The sequence below is a fragment of the Leptonychotes weddellii genome, chromosome 10, assembly GCF_054177405.1.
Source record: "Leptonychotes weddellii isolate Sample4059 chromosome 10, ASM5417740v2, whole genome shotgun sequence".
In the NCBI taxonomy this organism is placed as follows: domain Eukaryota; kingdom Metazoa; phylum Chordata; class Mammalia; order Carnivora; family Phocidae; genus Leptonychotes; species Leptonychotes weddellii.
The window spans coordinates 1,398,004-1,420,148 of record NC_138378.1 but is presented as its reverse complement, the minus strand read 5'-3'; the positions used below and the strand labels follow the sequence as shown (position 1 = coordinate 1,420,148).

General features: G+C 63.1%; 1 protein-coding gene across 2 annotated transcripts in view; it reads right to left on the bottom strand.

Moving 5' to 3' along the window:
• LAMA5 (laminin subunit alpha 5) overlaps positions 1 to 22,145 on the bottom strand; it is a 51,010-nt gene that overhangs the window by 25,830 nt on the left and 3,035 nt on the right. For both annotated transcript variants that reach the window (XM_081832468.1, XM_081832469.1), the window contains exons 2-11: positions 19,849 to 20,001; positions 10,189 to 10,306; positions 9,320 to 9,438; positions 9,061 to 9,231; positions 8,873 to 8,970; positions 5,651 to 5,766; positions 5,057 to 5,175; positions 4,804 to 4,894; positions 4,501 to 4,635; positions 4,265 to 4,327 (exon numbers count right to left, since the gene is read on the bottom strand). In XM_081832468.1, the coding sequence (XP_081688594.1) occupies positions 4,265 to 4,327; positions 4,501 to 4,635; positions 4,804 to 4,894; positions 5,057 to 5,175; positions 5,651 to 5,766; positions 8,873 to 8,970; positions 9,061 to 9,231; positions 9,320 to 9,438; positions 10,189 to 10,306; positions 19,849 to 20,001 (1,183 nt within the window). The remainder of the gene's footprint in view (positions 1 to 4,264; positions 4,328 to 4,500; positions 4,636 to 4,803; positions 4,895 to 5,056; positions 5,176 to 5,650; positions 5,767 to 8,872; positions 8,971 to 9,060; positions 9,232 to 9,319; positions 9,439 to 10,188; positions 10,307 to 19,848; positions 20,002 to 22,145) is intronic.

Below are 22,145 nucleotides of genomic sequence, written 5' to 3'. Positions count from 1 at the left end.
GCTCCCTGCTTGGCCGGGAGCCTGCTTCTCCCTCTCCCACTCCCCCTGCTTGTGTTCCCTCTCTCACTGTGTCTCTCTCTGTCAAAAAATAATAAAATAAAATCTTTTAAAAAAAAAGAGAGAGAGCGCACGCAAGCACAAGCCCCGTGAGGAGGGGCAGAGGGAGAGGGAGAAGCAGACTCCCTGCTGAGCAGGGAACCCGATGCGGGACTTGATCCCAGGACCCTGGGATCATGACCTGAGCCAAAGGCAGACGTTTAACTGACTGAGCCACCCAGGAGCCCCAGAAAATTATGGTTTGACATTTGTCAAAGACAAAGGGTGACCTGGGGCTGGACCAGAAGAGAGAAACAGAGCTTGCCAACCCTCCAAGAAGGAAACACAAATCATCCAAAACCAAAGCACAGTCTGTTGTCCAACCCAGCAAGACGCAGGCAGGAAACACCTCAGGAGAAGGAGAAATGAGACAGAAAGAACAGGAGCGAGCCCCACCTGATGGCCACAGCCCTGCCCGGGCCACGGCTCCTCTCACAACACAGAACCAGAGGCCTCAGTTTGGAAAGGAAAATCTTGTCATGTTCTCTTGAAAAGATGCACTTTGAACCAAGGACCCAGACGGGCCACAGAGAGCTTCATGAAGGGACAGCAAGGTGCAGAGAAGGTGAGCATGGAGACCCCAGAAGGTTCTGGAGAACCCTAGGCCACAAGCATCAGCAGGACGATGGGGAGCTGCTGTGTGGAAGGGGGGCTCGCCCCCTGGGTCTGCAGGAAGCCCCTTGCTGTAAAAGCAGGACCAAGGGGTCGAGAGGTGCTAAAGGCCGAAACTCCTGAGCTGGAAGGATCTGGCAAAACCATCACCCTGCATAGAAAGATTGAAGACACTGTCCTCAGAACCTGATGAGGATGGAGCAGGGACGGCGTGGATTTAAACGGCATAATGAACGTGTGTGCTTTGTGGGCATACACATGGCGATCTGTATCCCACACAGCACACGCGGGCCCGCCACACATTCACGGAACATTCTAAAAGGCGTCACGTACGAGGTGAGAAGCAAAGAAAATCTCAAATTCCAAAGACCCTATCTGACCCCAACGCAATGAAACTAGGACTGAGCCATCAAACAAGGACAGAAAGGCCATCTAACCACCCCGTGGGAGGCGCCGGCCGGGGCTCCCTCGCCCTCGGGGACAGCACAGCTGAGCCGCAACCCGGGGTCCCCCGGCCTGGGCGCCGCTGCTGGTGCTCTGGGCTGGGTCGTGTCCGGCCCCCCCACGATGTGCCCGTGGCACCCCTCAGTCGTCACAACCCCAACTGTCTCCAGACACTCTCCTGTGGATCAGGATCACCCCTGATTGAGAACCAGCACTCCACTCCTGTTTGTCAATAATTAAGAAAGTGAAACTAATAAATCCAAGAAGCCAGGAGAGCAGCAATGAAGCAAAACAAAGAAAAGACACAAACACCAAGTGATCTCACTTCTATGTGGAATCTAGCACAAAAACGGAACACTGAGCTCACGGAAACAGAGAACACGGTGGCTGCCGGGCTGGGGGTGGGAGACACGGGGAAGGCGCAGACTTCCAGGCATAAAGCGAGTAAGGTGTGGGGCCTTGAGGGCCAGCGTGGAGGCTGTGCGTAATCACAGCGGACTGTAGGGGTGCCTGGGGGGCCCAATCGATGAAGTGTCTGCCTTCGGCTCAGGTCATGAGCTCATGGTCCCAGGATCGAGCCCCGCGTTGGGCTCCCTGCTCAGCGGGGAGTCCACCTCTCCCGGTCTCTCTGCCCCTCTCCCCACTTGTCACGCGTGCTGTCTCTCTCAAATAAATAAATAAAATAAAATAAAATAAAATCTTAAAAAAAAAGGAAGTTAAATCTCTCCCCCAAACTGAAAAGAGAAAAACCCCAGCAGATCTTTTTTTTTTTAATAAAGATTTTATTTATTATTTGACAGAGAGAGAGCACGTGAGAGGGGGGAGGGGCAGACGGAGAAGCGGGCTCCCCGCCGAGCAGGGAGCCCGATGCGGGACTCGATCCCGGAACTCCGGATCATGACCTGAGCCGAAGGCAGTCGCTTAACCAACTGAGCCACCCAGGCGCCCCAACCCCAGCAGATCTTATAGGTAGAATCTTAAGCTGTATTTTGAAAACACCAATAAATTCAGCAAATTTCTGATACATCTAATAAATGAAGGAAATAAAAGAAATTAAACTAGTAAGAGAAATGAAATGTACAAATCACGATGGAATGCTGCACGTGATTTTTATACCAATACATTTTAAAATCCAAAGGACACAATTTGCTAAGAAATAAAAATGACTAAAATGGACTTACGCTGAGGTGGGAAACGAACAGATACAAGAACCACGGAAGAAACGAGAACCATAATCTAAGATCTCCACTGAACAGGTGTCAGGTCCAGGCATCCTTATAAGTTCTATCAAACTTTTAAGAAATGGGTGATTCCTGTGATTTTTAGCCCACTGTGGAGCATAACCAAGTATGGGTCATTTTCCAGGTATTCTCAAGGTGAATTAGAAAACCAAAGCAAGGGGCGCCTGGGTGGGTCAGTCGTTAAGCGTCTGCCTTCGGCTCAGGTCATGATCCCAGGGTCCTGGGATCGAGTCCCGCATCGGGCTCCCTGCTAGGCGGGGAGCCTGCTTCTCCCTCTGCCTCTGCCTCTCTCTCTCTCTCTGACTTTCATGAATAAATAAATAAAACATTAAAAAAAAGAAAGAAAACCAAAGCAAGATGGCACACACACCCAAAAACAACAACGACCAAGGAAGCTTTCAACTAGTCCTCCTTACGGATACAGACACACGGGTGTACGTTAGGAGAGACACGAATAGGATTCACTGTTTGCACTGAACCCCCACTGGCATGGGCCGTTCCGGGGCGCCGGCCCTGGGCCGCGGGGACAGCAGGGCTCCTCAGCACTTCCGCTGGGCACCAGCAAACCACAGTCCCAGGGCTGCTCTGGCTGGTCTGCAAATAAAGTTTTATTGGAACACGGCCAGGCCCATTCACATCCACACGGTCGATGCCACGTTCCAGCTGCAGCACGTGACAGCGGAGCTCAAGAGCCACGCACAGCAGGACACCCGGCCCTCACAGTCGAAAGCAAGCAAGCACTGTCTGGTCCTTCCTGGAAGAAGTCTGCCGACCCCCGTTTACAGCGCCGATGAAAACCTGACACCGACGCATAAAGAAGAAACCGTCAAAGACCAACAGGCATGAGGGTAAGTGAGCTTAGGGCGTGCCGCCTCCAAACGACTGAGTCGGCGGTGAGTCAGAGGCAAGGACCACGTCCACAGAACCACCTAAGGGTTCACACGCCAGCACAGGAAAGAAGAGCCCGGAGACACAGGGCAAAGGGCCCTGCGGGCAGAGGCGGCTGTGCGGAGAGCAAAGACCCCGGATGACACGCTCCCCGGGAAAGCAAGTGCAAAGTCACCTCACAGACGGGTCAAAGACGCGCTGCAGACGACAAATGTCAAATGCGATCTAGCCGAGACACCGCCAGCAGCCGTGCTCGCCACGTGATGCCGTCAGGAAGAAAAACCGCCGGCCAGACTGACACACCGTCCCGAGGCGCGCCCGATTCCAGAAACACGCGGGCGCAGGCGGTCTCTGCTGGGTGAGCGTCCCGCCGGGCGAGCTGACAATCGCAAGCAGTGCCCGCCGTCCAGCGAGGACCGTTCGCGCCCGCGGATGCCAACGCCACAACGCGGAACATGGTTTCTTTTAAGAGAGCGATCTGGCGACCTACAGCCAAATAGGTCCCAGAACAGGCGAGTCTTGTGGCTCAGAACCTTCTAGGAAATTGTTCTACAGAAATTATTGAGAACTTATGGAAAGTTTTAGCTGCAAGGATGTTTACTGTAGCATTTTTTTTTAATTGGAAAGAACTTAAATTTCCAACAATTTGGGGGTTGACTGAAGAAATACTGCATCTGTCTGATGACAGAGAACATGAGGTGGCACGCTTACAGGACCGCAGTGGGAGGAAACCCAGAGCAGTGCCCACCGCACACATCGAGTCCGCACCAGCACCCGGGAGGGTCCCAGCTGTGGGGAGAGGGGTCGTTTGAAAGTGATGCAACTCTGGGTACCTTCGTTCTGCTTTGGGCTTACCTACACTCCTGAAGGTTTCTTAGCTCGAAAATGCATTATTTGCATAAAAACACAAGGGCCGAACAGGAGGCGACCACAGTGACAATCCCGCTCTTGGGGGGCAGGACGGGGCCTCGGAGGACACTTACTCACAATCTGTCCGGCTGGCAGCACCTGCTCGCTGGTGTCATTGGGGGAGAAGGAGGGCACCGCTGAGGGGGGGAGACAGCACGGGTCAGCCGGGTCGGCTCAGCGCCACCGGATAGGTAGGCAGGACCTCTGGGCGTAGGCAGGCTCCACCCGGGGTCCCCACCCTGGGTCCCCCACAGGGCTCCGGGGACAGCGCCCCAGCTCTGCCCCCGGCCCCCCAGGCTGACGCCCTCACGGTAGCAGCGCGGGAAGCCAGTGAAGCCCTCGGCGCACGCGTCGCAACGCTCCCCCGTGAAGTTGGGCCGGCAGTAGCAGTGGCCGGTCAGGTCCTCACACGTCCCGTCTGTGAAGTCCGACTCGCAGTTGCAGCCTGGGTGGGGGCCAGGGAGTCGTGAGACCCCAAGCCTGGGGCCCAGCTGCCTCCCCGGCGGGGCAGGGGGAGGAGAGCCAGGCCGGGCCTCCCAGAGCAGTGCGAGGGCCCCCCTCTGGACACCCTTTCCCCTGGAGGCCCCCCCCACCCCAGGCCAACCCCACTCACGGCGACAAGCGTGGGGAGAGTCGAGAGGATGGTCCGGGGCCCGGAAGAAGCCGGGCAGGCAGCGTTCACAGTTGATGCCGGTGGTGTGATGCTGGGGCAGGACGGGGCCACTGAGTGCAGGGACCCTCCCACCCCCCTCTCTCCCCCCACCCCAACCCTGGGTATGCCGACCATGCGGGGGGGGGCAGCCCACCACCCCAGTGCCCCAGACCCGCCCTAGCTGCCGCCACGGGCTGGCCCAGCCCCGTCCCACCTGGCAGTCGATGCACACGCCCCCGCCCTGGTAGATGTTGTCCTGGTTCTGGCTGGCATTGTGCCGGTCCACCTCAGGGTCGTAAAAGCAGTCGTGGGCATGGCCGTGGCAATTGCAGGCTGGAGAGAAGAGGGCACAGCTATTCACAGGCCCCCCATGACCCCGCCTCACAAACCACCGGTGACCCCAGATGTGGCCTGGTCTGGGTGACAGCACACACCACGTGGCCGGAGCATGCCTCAGGCCACGGCAAAGCTGGGTGAGTGTGTGTGCAGGTGGGCCGGCGTGAGGGTGAGCAGGCGTGTGTGTGAGCAGGTGAGCAGGTGAGCGGGTGGGCATGTGAGCAGGTGAGTGGGTGTGTGTTCAGGCGAGCGGATGAGCAGGTATGCAGGTGAGTGTGTGTGCAGGTGAGCAGGTGAGCAAGTGAGTGGGTGTGCAGGTGAGCAGGTGAGTGTGTGTAGGTGAACAGATGAGCGGGTGAGCAGATGTGTGTGCAGATAAGTGGGTGTGCAGGTGAGCAAGTGAGCAGGTGTGTGTGTGTGTGTAGGTGAGCAGGTGAGCATGTGTGCAGGTGTGCACGTGCTGGGCACTCACACTGGCACTCGTTGGCACTGTCGGTGGTGGCCGGCTTCCACGGCCGCTGGTTGAAGCCGGGACAGCAGCGGTCACAGGAGCCCCCACACGTGTTGTGTTGACAGGCGCACTGAAGCCTGTGGGGACACGGGGACGGGAGGGGCCACACTGTGGACCCGGGGGACACAAGGGGCTGCGCCCCAGCCTTCATGGAGGGGGGGAGGAGGGGACAGGATGTGTTGGTGGGTGGGGCCTGGGACGGGGCACTGCGTGGTGAGTGTAGGTGGCCCCTGCCTACAGGGCAGTGTGGAGCTCCGGGGCCTTCAGGATCGAGCTAACCCCTCCTCACCATGGCCAGGCCCTCAGGCCAAGCCCACAGCCTCCCTGGGCCAGCTCCAAGGCCCAGGTCTCACTCAGCAGTGTGAGCTCTGCCAGACGCCCCCATGCATCCAGGGTGCCTCCCCAGGGGCGAGGGGCCAGGAGCTGTTTCCTCTTCCAGCGGGGGTGGATACCAGTCGGAGGGCTGGAGTCCTGCTTGCCGTCCCGGAGAGCAGCTCCCGTTGGCTCAGTGGTCAGGGGGAGAGCTGGCCACAGCCACCTACCGCTCAGACCCACCCTCCCAGGGCCCCACCCGACACACACCTCCAGAACTCAGCCAAGGGGGGGCGCTGCCTGCTCTGTGGGCCTCAGACCACACGGTTAGAGCCTGTCCCCCCCCAACCAAGTGTCTGCGGGGGCCTTGAGAATCAACACTGCTGCCCTGGGGGCCTGGGGCTATCTAGGAGGCCTCTGGGGGAGAGGAAGCAGGAGCGGCCTGCCCCGGAGCGGCGGCCCGAGCAGCCTGTCTTGGCCCCAGCTCTGACGGTCTGTGACGTCGGGCCCGCGGCTGGCGTCTGGCTCCGCCACAGTCGCATAGTCAGGGCACCAAGGAACAACACAGGAAGCGGAGCCCGGCGGTGGTACCCCGGGGTGTTTGGCGAAGGCCCTCACCAAACCACTCGGGTGTGACCGTCCCCAACCAGGGCACAGAGGAGCCGCCACTGAAGAACCAGGGAGGGCACAATGCGGCCGGCCCATCAACACAATGGTCAGCAGGATCCAACTGCAAGAACTTGGGAGCAAGTCGGTAGAAACCATAAAATAAGAACGTTTGAAGTTATAACAGAAGGAACCCAAAACGTAAAAAATGCGATGCTATGAAAAATAGGGAGACGTGGCCAAAGAACCAATCGGAACTTCTATAAATGGAAAACAAAATCACTGGAGTTGAAGACAGCAGACAGGCGATGCTCAGCTGGAGATTCGGTGGACCGAAGTACCGACCCAGAGGCAGCTCAGAAGACAGGGAGGGGGTCACAGGAGAAACTCGGAGACAGAAGGAAACCACAGGAAGAGCCCATCTACGGAACGGGATTCCGGAAAGAAAAAAGAGGTAGAAGAGGAAAGCTGACAGGCAGAGCTGCTGGCCAGGAATGGTCCTGAATTAATGACCCACACTCTCAGATTCAAAAGGCAGGAGTCCTGAGCCACAGAAGACATGTCCACTCCTTGACGCCACAGAGGAAATCTGCAGAGCACCAGGGGAAGGTCATGGAACCCTCCAGAAGGAGCAGACAAGCCAGAGGGGCAGCAATGCAGGTGACCACGGACTCTGCCAACCATCTGGGATGCCAAGCGACAGGGAAGCGGCTTCTGTGAAGTGTTGGCATGGCCACCATCCGGAGTTCTGCAACCTGCTAAACTGTCCCCTGAGAGGGAGGCCAAGACAGCCACCGCATCAACGGTCATCGGGCAAGGACACAGACTCACGGGAAGAACAACTAAAGGATGCACCTTAGGGAAAGGAAACTGAGTGCCCAGGGGTGCAAGGTGATTCAGGGAAGGATGCGGAGCCAGGGCTTGGGCGGACGAGGAGGCGGCTCCCGGGCAGTGGCGAGGGAGCTCCCGCCGGAGAGAAGAGCCACACGTGGGGCTGGTGCTCGCGGGCGCCACGTGAGCAGGGCCACATGGCAGCTGGTCGCGAACGCCTGCTGCAAAGGGCCACCGTTACACTAAACAGCACTGCTACCGGCTGAACGCGTGTGTCCCCCGACAGTGTGAAGCCTAGTCCCCGAGGCGATGGTATTTGGAGGTGGGGCCTTTGATTAGGTCTGCAGGTGGGGCCCCCATTAGTGGGATTAGTGTCCTTGTAAAAGGACCCCAGAGAGCTCCCTCACCCCCGTGCCACGTGAGGACACACCAAGCCGTGGGCCCTCGCTAGCCTCCAGAACGGTGAGAAGTTTCTGTTGTTTCTGAGCCACTCGTCCACGGTATTTTGTGATGGCGGCCCAGCTGGACCAAACACATAACTTCCAAGCCAAAGGAAAGGGGGAGAGTGAATGAGGGGTTTGGAACAGAGCTAGGCTGGTAGGTGGCAAAGTGGCGGTGGTGATGGAAGGAGGATGAGGTGGGCTTGGAGGAGATGGCAGTGGGGACAGTGGGGACAGTGGTGCAGGCAGAGGTGGGGGTGGTGGCCGGAGATGACGGGGTGCGGGGCTGAGAAGGGGCAGAGCCCTCCTGAGGACAGGCTGAGGCGGCAGGAGACGGGAGCAGGGAGAGCCGGGCAGGCTGGTGCTTTGGGACACTGGTGTGTGCCTGCGGTGGGGGGGTATTGGTGTCTGGTTCCGGGGAAGCTGCCCAGCCCGCCCCACCCCTCGCACGCCCAGGCTGAGCCGGGCTCAGGGCACACCCATGGACAGGTGAGTCAGAGTGGATACCTACACCTTCCCAGCAGGTAAGGGCAGGCCCGCCTCTCCCCTGAGGCCAGCTTGGCGCCCAGCGGGCTCCCCTCCCGGCCAGCTCGAGTTCCCGCTTGGCACTTAATTTCCCAGAGCAACGAGCAGCGCCTGAGCTCGGCGCCCGAAGCACAAGGACCACGCCGGGGGAGAAGACGGGGACAGCAGGGAGCGCTATCTGCGTCCCGAGGGAAGGGAGGTAGCTGGAGAACAGGGACGTGCAGCCTCAGGTCAAGGACGGCCCCCACTGCCCGGCGCAGGGCCCTGGCGGGGACGGGACAGGCCACTGGCCACAGCACAGAGAGGTCCGACCCGGGCGCAAGACAACCCTCACTTCACTGCGCACGTACGGAATGAGGCCAGGGGAGGTCACGCAGGACCAGGGACACAGTGGGCAACGGAACCAGGTCTCCTCCTCCCTGAGCTAGGAAGGGGATGAGAAGGGCAGGCAGGGGGCAGCGGGCCTCACCTGAAGGGGTCCGTGGGGTCTTGGGCGTCACAGACGTCCGCGTGGCCGTGGCAGACACAGCGGCCACCAATGCTGATGTCCTTGATGCTGTAATAATACTGTACCCGGGGGCGGAGGGCGGTGAGCGCCACGGCCCCGCGGCCCGGCCCAGCCCGACCGGCCCCACAGCCCACTGGCCGGCGTCTCACCCGGCGGGTGACGGTGGGGTCCCGCAGCGCCTTGCCCATGAGGTGGCCCAGCAGCGTGTTGGTGCGTAGGAAGCGCAGGCGGATGTTGGTAGCTTTGGTGAAGTCACGCAGCAGGGGCGAGTAGGAGAAGTTCATAGCCCCGGGGCGCCCATTCACCAGGGAGACCACAATCTGCACACAGGGCAGAGGGTCAGGCCAGGGCGGGGGCCGCCCCCATCACGCTAGCAGGGACCGGCCCCCGGGCCACCCCGGGGCCCACCTCGCCGTTCTCCAGGGGCACGATCCGCGAGTACTCGGTGGAGCAGATGACGTGGTCGTCCCGCGTGATGCGCTCCAGCGTCTGTGGCCCGAACCGTTCGAAGCAGTCCCTCTTGGAGGCTGTGGGGACCGGGCCAGAAGGTGAGGGCGCGGGGCCCCAGGATCGCTTGCAAGTACTGCTGCGCCTCGATGGGCCACCCCGCCAACCCCACAGGGTTTTGTTGAAGAAAGAGTGAGGCGCGTGGCTGAGAGAGGAGCCTCCCCAGGAGGGCACGGTGGGGGTGCAGCCTGACCCCTGCCGAGCCCAGAGCCTGGCAATTCTGAACCTGCCCACGCCTCGTGGACTGACCCCTCCCGGCCTTCGCCACACCTGCCCCTCTCTCTGCAGAGAACAAGTGCCCCCCCGCTCCGGATGGCCATCCTCATCCCCGTCCTTGGGGGTCCATTTCCAACTGCCCTCCAGAGGACTGCCCTACCCCCACTCTTGCCCATGGAGTTTTGGGGGAGCCGTGACCAAGGTCCACCCAACTGGAGGCTCCCCATCAATGTGATCGGTCATGGAGGCCCTGGACGTGATGGGCTAGGGAGCTGCCGTGCCTCCTGACCGGCTCCCCTTGTTACTTCAGGAGCTGACGGACCACGAAGCCGGTCGAGAGGGAGCCAAGAGGTGGCACCAGGGACTCCTGGTGCCACCAGCCCCTGGGCCCAGCCGTGCCCAACCTCGGGGACAGGAGCTGCTTGACATGCACCTGCCTTTGGGAACTCACGCTCGACACCCGACGCTTGCGGGAGTGGGGACCCTGAGAGCGCCTGGTGATGGCAGCCCACCCCAGGGGATGCGCCCCCGCCAGCCCCCGCCAGGAGACTCACACGCGAAGAACTGCCATGGCTGGTAGGTGTGTCCGAAGTCCGTGGACCGCTCCAGCACCCAGAGGTCTGGCCGCGGCGAGTTGGCGAACTTGATGAGCACATAGGCCACGTGGAAGACCTGTGGGGGTGGCGAGGTGTTGACGCCCCCAGACCCCCTCCACTCAGCTCAGGGCCCTGCGCACACACCCGGAGCGCCGCCTCACCCTGTAAGGTGGGCTCTCTTTTCCCACGTTGGCCATCTGGGGGTTTGGCCTATGGGGGCCAACCGGCTCAGGGGGCAGCCCCCCAGTTCACTCAGGCCCACACCGGGGACACAGAGACAAAGGGTGGGAACACACCGTTCCTGAATGTCTCCCCTCCTGGGCCTGGAGGTGCCGCCCTCCATCCCTGCCCCAGAGACACAGGGGTCCTTCAGGCTCTGAGGCCGTAGGCGGGCCTGTGAGGGGCTGGGATGGAAGGGGCACGTCGGGGCAGCCTGTCCACAGTGTCCGGGCAGTGAGGCTGGGCTGGCCAAGACAGGAGTTCATTCCACGGTCCCCGAAGGTCTGGTGGCCGGCCTGGGCAGGTGGCCAAATGGCAGCCCCAGCTCCCACATGAGCCTGGCCTCCTCAAACAGCTTGCAGCTCCCAAGACAAGGCCCCTGTCCCAGCCCCACCCTGGTCACCCCCTCATCATTCTCAGGGCTGACTCAGGACCTGCCCCCTCTCCCTCTGACTGGCCCATGGCCACCGAGGCCCCAGGGACAGGCCCCTGCCCTCATCAGGAGGCCCCAGTGGATTAGACAGACCAGGGAACGAGCCCTCTTGGGGCTGGGCCAGGGAGACCCCAGCAGCCCGGGAGCTGCAGGCTGGAGCGTCACGGGGCCCTGGGCACGTCAGGGCAGCACCAGGACGGGGGGGAAGGGCGAAGCTGCTACTCCAGAGGCCCCGAGAACCCCTCAAGCTCCAGCCCAGAACCACCTGTTCTGTCCCTGGTCCCAGCACAACCTCACTCCCAGGGCGTGTTCATGCCTGTCTCTCACCTCTTCCTGACCAGAGGTCAGCATCCCAGTGGATGCCCCTATGTCTTGTGCCCCTGGGGGCTTGCTGGGGTCCTTCCTCTGTTGACTGCCCCCTGGCCCTGCACTTAGCAGGTCTGAGCCTTGGCCCCCCAGCCTCATCTGGCACAGCCTCCAGAGGGCACTTTGGACGCCTCCTCAGGGAAGCCCTCCTGACTGGCCCATCCATGCTCGCTCAGAGGTGCTGGTTATACAGACACATGGGGAGGGGTAATTAAGGGCCCCTTCCAAGAGGCAGCTGTCCCCCAGAGGCCGGAGGACCCTTCCAGGTTGTGGAGCTGGGGTCTCGCTGCCAAAGGTACCCCTCACCCAGCTCCCTGGGGATGTAGTACATGGCAAGGGGTCCCCACATCAGCACCCAGACCCCCCAGCCCTGGGCCACAGTTCCCAGGAAAGGGCTCCGAGGCACGGAGAACAGCCTGTGGGTTCGGACAGAAGCACCTGCCCAGCCCGGGGCCTCAATGATGAGGCGGAGAGCGCTACTCTCACACGCCCAGCCGTGCATGTCTGCTGCTCCCCTGCACACACACGTCCAGGGGTGGCGTCCGGGCACCCACCCCAGCCGCAGCCTCCTACGTGATGACCGTCGGGGAGTGGGCTGGGGGCAGGGACGGTGGTTTCCAGGCCCTGGGGCTCTGAGGGCCAGCCAGCGCCTCCCCTCCCCCAGCCCTCTGCCCCGGAGCCAAGAGAACAACAAAGCAGGCAGGGCCACTGTCCAGGCTGGGCTCTGTGCAGGGTATGTTTGGGCTCCAAGGAGACCCAGGCAGGGAAGGCAGAGGGGCCCAGGACACCCCCAGTCTGCACTGGGAGGGCCTGGCGCTCAAGACGAGTGGGGGGCCCCAGACAAGGGCGGATAGAGCTGGCAGACATGCCCCTTGGGGGCCTGAGATGGGAGCCCCCACCCCAGGCCCCCTCCCAAGGGCACCCCCAGGTAGGCAGTGAACTCTGCACCAGCCTCAGGGGTGACATCACGCTCCGGGCCGCCCCCTGTGCCCTCAGCAGGGCCCCACCAGACCTGGGAGCAGGTCCACTCTAGCACCTGCTGCCCCAGACCCGCAGGGCTGGGCCCAGAGCATAGGGGCCCCACAGGACAGGGAAGGGGCCCCTTCAGGGCTGCCCGAGGCCCACAGTCAGCCCCCCACCCCCCATCAACCTGAGGCCGCTATGGTGATTCCATGAGGGAAGGTGGGCACAGGCTGCTAAGAATGGGGGGTGGGGGAGAGGTCCCAGCCCTTGAGACACGCCTGTTCGGAGTCCTGCCCCTCCCAGAAGGCCTGGTGTTTGCAGAGACAGGCTCAATTCAAGTTAAGAGCCGCCTTTCCCCGGGGTGGTGGGGGGGGCACAGGCTTATTTACCCACAGCCAGGCTCTGACGTCATCGTCCACTTAGCCCTGCCCATCGAGGGAGGGGCTTCAGTCTCTGGGGGTACAGACCCTACACCCAGCCTGGCACCTTGGCTGACCCTCAGGTGCTCCAGGGAGACCCGGGAGGACCTCAAATGGCCCCTATGCCAGGAGGGGTCTTTGTGAGGAAGGGTGGGGGGAGAAGGGCGGGGAGTGGGGGGGCTGGATGAGTGTAAGATGCCCACAGGCCGCTCTTGGGGGGTGGCCAGCAGCTTGGCCCCCACCAAAGGCCCCAAGGAAATTAAAGGTTCCCGCCAAGCTCCCCTGGGACCCACCCCCGCCTTTCCCTGAGCGAGGCCACCAGGCTGCACCCTCCGCTGGACAGCTCTGTCCCTCCCCCAGGTCGGCGGCTGGCTGCATTTTTCCCAGCTGAGAGCACTTGCACAAATATTGATTCCAACGCACTGATCAGGCAGGACCAGGGCAGCGTGGAAGCGTCCGCCCCGGTACACAGCACCCTGGGACACGCTTAAAGAAAGACCCCTGCCTCCATCTGTCTGCCACCTCGCCTATCACACAGGGGCCCTCAACGGCTGTCCCCAAGGCCCTGGGCTGGAGGGGAGGCAGACATGCACCCAGCATTCCCCATCTGTCCCCAACTGGTTCCGGCTGCCAGGACCCCACAGCTGCCCTGGACAGGACCTGGGAGCACGAGCAGACCCCTGGGCTCAGGCCCCCGCCCCCCCGGCCCGCCTGCTCAGCCCCACTGCCAACTGGGGCTGACCTTTCCCGCTGCTACAAAGTTCTGTGCAAAAGGAAAAAAATGTCTTTTAAAGCAAAAGCCAAACAAAAGCCTCCCGAGTTATTTTTAAAAATCTGGCTATTTTGGGGGCAGGCACGTCTCCAGCACAGCAGCCGGACCTGCCTCTCGGCCCCCGCCCCCCCGGCCCCCACGCCCAGCCTGAGCACAGAGGGTCAGGGCTCCCCAGGGGGGGACATGCCCCGGTGACCACTGCCTGAGGGGGGCCGGGGCCAGGGCAGGAGGCCCGGGGTGGGTTCCAGGCTTCAGTGGCTGTGTGGCCCCGGCTGTCGCTTCCCCTCCTGGGACGTGGGGCAGTAGGAAGACAAACACAGCAGAGGTGTGGGCCGGGACACAGTGCCTCTCAAGAGCCCGAAGCAGGCAGACACCACCTACCCCTGGAGATGGGCAAGCAGGAGTTAGCAGCCCCCTGGCAGGGAAGCTGCAGGGGTGGGGGTGGAGTGTGTGTGTGCACGCAGGGCTGGGGTCTGGACGACACACGGAGAGCTAAAGAAACACATTACTCCCACAGACCCCAGCGGGGGTCTCTGGGGCCCCCAGGGATGGGAAGGGGGGCGGGGGGGAGAGCTGGTCAGCAACCTCTTGGGCTGAGGCACCCACATCACCAAGGGAGGGCCGTGGCTGGCACACCCCGCCCCTGCCCCAGCTGATCTCGGGGCCGGGAAGACCCAGGCCAGCCCTCGTGCCCCTGTCCCGGGGGCAGTGGGGGAAGGGAGGGAGCCTGCCCGCCCCCCCATCCGCTGGGCTGGGCGGCGTGAATCACCGGGCAGTCTGTGACTCAGCCCTGGCCCCACAGGAAGCAAGGCCCCATGCCGATTCCCGGGATGGGCCAGGGTCCCAGGCTGTGGCCGGGCGGAGGCAGGAAGCCCCTCCTAGACCAGGCGTCCGGGTTCCCCTTGGAGTGAGCACTGGGGCACCCAGACCTCCTGGATCCCCCCCACCCCAGACTGCCAGAGCCCACCCTCAGGGCCCCGCACCCCCAGCCTGCCCACCCTCCCAGCAGAGACCCCATCAGGAAACACAGATAACAGTGAGGACAGATGGCAGAGCAGGGCCGGCGGGCCAGGGCAGGCGTGTCTCCTCGAGCCCCCAGCTGGGTAAATAAGCATGGACGTCCACACAACAGGATCAGGAGCCTGAAAACAGAGCCAGGAGGGGCAGGGCGTGGAAAGCCACGGCCCCAGGAGAGCAGAACACGGACACGCAGAGGATGCAGGGCGGCTTCAGCGCTCTGCCGGTCGGGACACCTGCCGCACAGGTGTGCAGAGCAGTGGGGGAGACCTTCGGGGAATGGGGGGTGGGAGGACCCCTGACAGGTGTGCAGGACCCCACCAGCGAGAGCGGAGGGCGAATGTCCCGCATGGCTCAGCACCGCGCCAGCGCTGGGCCTGTGGCTATTCCAAGACCCCCACCGCCAGGGGCTGTCTCGGGTCCCCGGCCCAGAGCTCCCTGCCGCGTCCCCTCCTCCCTGAAGCCTGGCCCGGGTCAGGCCAGATGGTCAACCGTGGGCCTCAGGAAGTAGAGTTTATCCCCGGGGGAGCCCCCAAACTAAACAGTTTAGTCTTGGTGAGTGGTATTGCTGGAGACCAACGCGTGGGGTTTGTTTAAACACAGAGAACAGGAGGCTTTGGGGGCCGCCAGGGTCTGGGGTGGGGGGGACATAGGAGGTGGCGGGGAGGTGCGTGTGTCCAGTGTGAGTAGAGATGAGCGTGCCAGGACAGCTGCGGGCAAGCGGGTCAGCGATGAGATGCACAGGGTTGGCGACAAATGGCCCCCAGGCCTGAGCGTGGGCGGCCCCTCTGGCCCCATGTCCTCTGAGCAAAGGGTCCTGCTCATTCTCATGAGGAAAGGCGTGGCCCATACTGGAGAAGGGGGCGTCTACCCCAGGGATGCCACCAGGACCCCCCAGTGTCCTCCCCCAGGGAGCCCATGTCCGGTCCAGCCCCCGCACCTGTCCTGGCTGTGGGGCTCCATAGCCAGAGCCTGGCCAGCCTTGGCCATACTTCCTGCCACTTCCCCTGAACAACCCCGCTGACGCCCCCAGGGTGCTGGCCACATGGCCAAGCGCCCAGCCGGGCCAGCAAGCCGGGCCAGTGGGAGCAGGGGGCCTGCCCAGGGAGCCCTGAGCTGGCTGGCCTCTGAGGGCAAGCTGCCCAGACCTGGGGCGGGCAGGGCAGAGCTGCCGGGGACCCGAACAGCTGAAGCAGCCAGTGTGTTCTGGGGCCCTTGCCGAGGCACAAGGCCCACACGCAGGAGCTCTCCTCCCCACAGTCAGAGACGAAACAGTCCAGGGGGCACAGCCCATATGGCCGGGCTGTGACCAAGCCCAGCATCTCCTCTGGAGACCAGCACCACACTGGCTCAGTTTCCCCAAGCGCCCAGGTAGGGTTCACCGCCAATGGTCAGTAGCTGTGCCAAAGCTTTGCTCCTCCGTTCCCCTGTCTGGTGGGTGGTGGCAGCTGGTGTCCTCCCTGTCCCCCACTGTCCCCCAGGGAGGGCACAGCCTCTGGACCCTGGCATTTCTAGTCCTCAACGCTTTTGGCCTCACACCCAACCACCCCAGCCTATACCCCAACGCTGGCCCCTGGCCCCCCTCTGCACCACCATACCCTTCCTCGTGGCCTCGCAGGGCTGAGACATGGGCCGACCTGCCCCATCACAGGTAAGAACACAGCTGGGAGGGGTCAGTGTTCCCCACCTGAAGCCAGATCTGGGCAGTGTGGCTGCAGTGGGCAGGAAAGGGAGGGGTTTGCTGGGGGGAGTCTCCCCTCCATGGCAGGCCCCAGAGGGCTGTCTGGAAAGGGAGGGGTCTCTCCCCACAGCAAGCCCCAGCTATCTCTGCCTAGCTCCTTGAGACCCCACGGCAGAGCCCCCAGTGGGGGCAGGACACCTGAGCCAGCACCTACCCTGCGGTGCAGCCTGAGCCGGGCTGTCAGAAACAATACCCACACTGCACTGGGCACAGGGAAGGGGGAGCCTCAGGCTGGCGGGAGGCCGGGAGGACCCCCAGGCAGGCCACTGGGACTCGGGAAACCACCAGCGGGGGAGCCCTCCTGCATCCCTCCAGAGGAGACCCGCTTCTGAGGCTTGTGCCCAGCAATGTCAGACCAACAGCTTGGTTCTCTCAGGTCTGAGGGTTCCCGGAGGCCAAGGTCCACCATGCAAGCAGGACAGGGAGCCAAGGCTTGGGCCTCCCCGTGCCCTTCCCAGCCAGGACTTTATTCATGGAACCTCACTTTCTCCATCTGCCAAATGGGAAGGAAGAGGATCCCACTGTCCCCTGCCTACTGCAAGATGGGAAAGACCACCAGGGGATGAGAGGTGACTCAGGGCAAGAGGGAGCAGGCTCACGGAAGCCCCGTGGGGCTCCCATGCCCCCAGACAGACGGACACCGCAGGGATCATGCCCCATCAGCTCCGTGCCCCGCCACCAGGCATGCAGCCCACCTGCCCTCTTTCTCAGTTCTCCCGGGGGCAGGAAGGCCTCCTGATGCCCAGTGCCAGCCGCCTCCTCCCCCTTCCCAGGGTATCCGCTCCAGGTCCCAGAACAAAGGCTGCTGACAGCCCGCCACAGGGGGTGTGCCCAGACCCGCGGCCCACTCAGCCTGGCTTCCTTGCGGAAGCCCAGCCCCACCCCAGGGCCCAGGCCGCCAAGGACTGCCGAGTCCCAAAGTGGGAAAACCCGGTACGCAGCCAGGACCCCTTGGGCTAGCTTGGCCAGGCTGCTCTGGTTCAGCCTGTCACCCCATCTGCGCCAGAGAGTGGGCTCAGAGGGTCCTGCCCTGGGGACATCCTCAGGACCTCCCCAGACAAGGAGCTCTTAAGGGCTCCCCAGGGGAGCCCCAGGGGCGTCTGGGTGGCTCAGTCGTTAAGCGTCTGCCTTCGGCTCAGGTCGTGATCCCGGGGTCCTGGGATCGAGCCCCGCATCGGGCTCCCTGCTCGGCGGGAGGCCTGCTTCTCCCTCTCCCACTCCCCCTGCTTGTGTTCCCTCTCTCGCTGTGTCTCTCTGTCAAATAAATAAATAAAATCTTTAAAAAAAAAAAAAGGGCTCAGACCCCAGGTCACTGCGAGGGCCACGTTCTAGGCCCCCAGACACGTCCCTGGTGCTGCAGCCCCTGCAGCCTCTACCCTCCAGAACCCTCACGGGTACTCCTTCTACCCTACGTGGGGCTCCCCAATGGGGCACCAATGGCAAGGCCTGGCCTCCACCCCCAACCTGAGGAAGCAGGGGCACCCGTCCACGGGACCCAGTTGCCGCTCTGTGGCTCAGGGAGGAATGAGCTCCGTTTCCAAGAGAGTGGTGGTGAACGTGGGAATTTCCTCTGGGATTCCATCTCCGCGGGGAAACATGCCCAAGAAAGAGATTTCTCTCACCCATAAAGCTAGAAACCGGTGGGGCGCCTGGGTGGCTCAGTCGGTAAGCGTCTGCCTTCGGCCCAGGTCATGGTCCCAGGGTCCTGGGGTCGAGCCCCGCATCGGGCTCCCTGCGCTCTCTGCGCGGCGGGAAGCCTGCTTCTCCCTCTGCCCCTCCCCCTGCTTGTGTTCCCTCTCTCGCTGTGTCTCTCTCTGTCAAATAAATAAATAAATAGTATCTTAAAAAGAAAAAAATAAATAAAAGCCAGAAACCAGGTCCATGTGCGCTGCCCAGTAGTGGGCAGTCCGTGTCCTCCCCTCCCCCACCCCATCCAAGCTGGCAGCCCCTCGGTCAGACCAAGACTGGGGCTTGGGCGGATTCACCCACCGGCAGTAGAGGGGAGGGAGGGGGAAGGGGTGGGTGGATCGCGGTGGGTCAGAGGGAGGGTGGGTGGGTGGAAAAAAGGGAGGAAGGGTGGCGGGGGGAGAGAGAGGAGTACCGCTCTGTGGATGGGTGAGTCTCTGTCCCTGCAAACACAGCTGGAAAGGACCCGTGTCCCCTCTGTCATTTCACAGTTGGGGAAACTGAGGCTTGGAGAGTCAGGATATGCAGTGACACCCTCTCACTGGCCTGGAACCACCAGTGCACAAAACAAATGTACTGCCAGCTGCCTCAACTCTGGCCCGTTTCACAATGTGGAGCCCAGGGGCCACAGAGCCCCACGCGGGCAGAGCTGTGGGGTGTGGGGCGGGGCGCTGTCTGAGCCCCTCCTCAGCCCCACTCACTGCACCCCGGGGGGAACCTCGTGCCCCCCTGCTCTGCGGCCACCCTGGCGTTGCCATGGAGACAGTGTCAGGGTGCACCCGCTAGGGGCCCTCCCCCCCAGGTCTGTCCCATGCAGGAGGAGGGGAGGCAGAAAGAACCCTCCAGCTCAGCACAAGGTCCCTCCCACGGGCCCCCCCCGGGCTTCTGATGTCCCTCCCAGACTCCCTCCAGGGGACAGGAGAGCGCAGATGTGATCAGAACCCAGTGAGCTGAAGGGAAGTGGAGCGGCCCGGGGGACCCCGAGGCAGGGAGCCCATTCGGGGGAGCCCCCTCCCCAGTCCACCCTGCCCCCAGCCCAGCTCCTTCCCCCTGCACGTGGCTACTTCTCCCTAGGGCACAACAGCTAATGTGGCCGTTTGGGACCTGAACCCACTCCCCTCACTGCCCACCTCCCCCTGGGCCAGGCCTGCAGGCCTCCAGGCTGGGGGCGGGAGGAACCCCAACAGAGCACCCCAACTCTGCCCCCGGGGCCTGCCCTTCCAGCCACTTCCCCACCTCTCTAACATCGTCAGGGTGACAGCGGGATGGGGTTCGGCAAGGAGCAGACACCCACCAGGTCACACCCCAGGACGGTGGCAAGACAGCCACCGTGAACAGGTAGGGTTCCGGCAGGATCCACCTTGTAGCCGGGACCCCAAGCGGGCCCAGGGTTGGTCGCTTGCAGGCTCAGCCCCCCCCACCTGCCCCCACCACAGCCCCAGGGGCAACAGGACTGCTGGCCCTTCTCACAGGCGGGTCACCAAGGCCTGGCAAAGTCCCCCACGGAGCAGGACAGAGCCTATGGGAGCCCGACCCCACCCAGATCCCACAGGCGGGGCTCATCGGTCACTGAGAAATGCCTGCGGCCCTGCCCCCTGCGCCGGGGCTTCAAAGGCCAAGGAGAGCCCAGAGCTGTGGCCTGAGCAGGCGCCCCTGACCCCAAGGCAGCCTCCACAGCACAGGTATGCCGGGAATGTGCACCCCAGGGCCTCCCCCAGCCTCCCCCACCGTCCGGGCCCCTCCCACAGCCGCCAGGCAGCGCCAGGCTCCAGGCGAAGGAATTCCTCCAAGTAAACACCAGGGCCTCCCAGCATCTGGGCCGGCCTCCAAGCTGTCCCCTGGCCCTGACTGTGGCCTCTGGGAAGCCCCCTCCCGTCCTCCTGTCCCCCTGCCGCCGCAGGGGTGCCGAGGGAACACGCAGAAGGTGCCCACGCCACGCCTCTGTCCGCGCCGGGCCCCCACCCGCAGCTCCCTCCGGGCCCCACCGCTGCAGACCACCTACCTGGCCCAGGTCCAGGGTGACGTTGACCTCGTTGTACTCCGGTCCCCGGGACAGCGGCGGGCTCTGCCACCAGCGCTCCGTGCCGTCGATGGCGTTGCTCACGGGGTGCGCCCTGTTGCTGCTGGCGGCCGAGCAGATGTCGCAATACTGGCCCTGTGGGGGAGGGCGCGGTCAGGCGGCCCGGGGGGCTGGCGCCCCGCCCTCGGTCACCCTCCCGCCCTGCACACCCCCAACCGGCCACCCTCACCTGCCATCCCCCTGCGCTCGGCAAGCCCCTGCTGAGTGCTTACTGCGTGCTGGGCTCCCGGGAGAGACGGTCACAGCCCTCACGGAGGAAACAGGAGAGCGGGGAAGAAGGGCACCCTCTTTAGGTGGGAAAATCCCTGTGGGCCTCCCTGAGGAGGTGCTGAGGCCTACACTGCAAGTGGGGGGTGCGCTCCAGACAGAGGGGTGACCCACGCGGGGCCTGGGGCCAGGAGGAAGCGGGCAGCACGGGACACAAAGTCCAATGGAGCTGGAGCCGAGGGGGAAAGAGAGCCGGTCTAGGGGGGAGTCACAGTCCCCGGAAGGAAGGCCCAGGAGCATCAGGGCGGGGAGGGGGCAGGGAGGGGTCCAGGAGGCCAAACCGCCTCCCCAGCTCCTCTGGCCCCTCACGCACAACCCTCCTGTCAGGCTCTCACCCAGAGCCTGGATTAGGGTCTCCAGAGAGACGGAAGGAATTAAGCCATTCCAGGGGCCTGCGGGGAGAGGCCCCAGAGTGGAGGTGTGTGGGCAGACGCAAGGCGAGGCCTGGACCTCCTGGCTCTGCCGCTTCCGAGCCCTGGGACCAGGCCAAGTCACGGCACCATGAGCCTCAGTGTCCCCATCCGAGGAGTGGGGATGGCACCTGCCTTGGCCACGGCAAGATTAACGGATCCCACGTGGGGCCTGGCAGCTGCTTCTGTCCCGGTCCAGCCACCTGCTAGGGGCCTGTCCTTTGGGGGCACAGAGGCGTCCCTGTCAGGGAGGAGCAGGTGCTGGGGGCATGGGGGGCGGGGGGGCAGAGCTGGGTGCTGGCCGCTGGCTGAGGGCAGGCCCAACCCCCACCCCGGAGGAAACCAGACCTGCCATCCCTCGGCACACAAAGGCAGCCCTCTGGGACTTGGCATCGACTGAGGCCCCAGAGGCTGTGTCTGGGAAATGTGGCTGCCCCACCCCTCCCAACCTCCCAGGGGGCCAGACCTTGTCCTAGGAGTTGGAGGTGGGAGCGTGGGAGATCCCTTGCTCCCCCACTCCCAGGCCTGGCAGCCACGGAGAGCCCCCAAGCCTCACAAACGGGGCTCTGCCCCACGCTCCTGCTGTGTGCTCGGGCTGGTGGGACCCAATGCACCGGACCTGCACACCCCGCCTCCCACCCAGCAGGCTCCCGGGACCCCTTGTGCTAGGTGCTCCGGGCCGCCCTGTCTCAGACCTTGTTCTGGCCAGTGGGCCCTGGCTCTCATCTCTTGTCCTGTCTCAGCTCACATGTCACCTCCTCTGCAGGGGCCCCGGAGCTCCAGACCACCCAAGCAGCTAACCTGCTGATCCCCGTGCATGCATTGCCCTGCTTTCTTTATCCTATCACAGAGACCTGAAATTCTCCGGCTACTAGTGATCTTCTATTTACTGACCCCGCCCAGGGCCCCAGAGCTCGGCGGGGGAGGGGGGGGGCGGACGGACACGACACAACACCAACTGCTTCACTCTGTACTGTGCCTCTGAGCCCACCCCCAGGGCTGCCATACCCAGGGACTGGAGCAGTAGGGGACACTCAGAAAAGTTCTACCGCCTAGCTCAAATGGGGACCCCCAAACTAGAAGCCAGGGCTCTGGCTCCCAGGGCCGGTGGGAGCTCCCAGTGGGTAAACAGAGGAGGGGGCCCAAGGGATCACTGAAAGCACCACAAACATAGGTGTAAGGCATCAGAGGCCTGGCAGGGCCGAGGGTGGTAGGGGGCCTTCTTAGAGGAGGTGGGCAGGGCCACCTGGCTGAGTTGGTGTGGGCCTTCCAAAAAAGGCTGCCTGTGGTCAGACGCACCCCCCTCCCCCCCACCGCCCGCAAGCCCAGGAGGAAGCTGGGTCAAGGGGGCCCAGGAAAGTTTCTGCTCAGGCCCACCCAGAGAGTCAGAGGTGACTCTAGTCCCCACAAAAGGCTACAGCGGACGCCTCTCGGTGATGTGGGCCTCCTGGCCGGCCTGTCTGCCTGGCTTTGGCTCACAGTGTACAATGCTGGGGAAACCAGGCTCCCTCCACCCTCTACTGCAGAGGGTCCTGCCAGGAA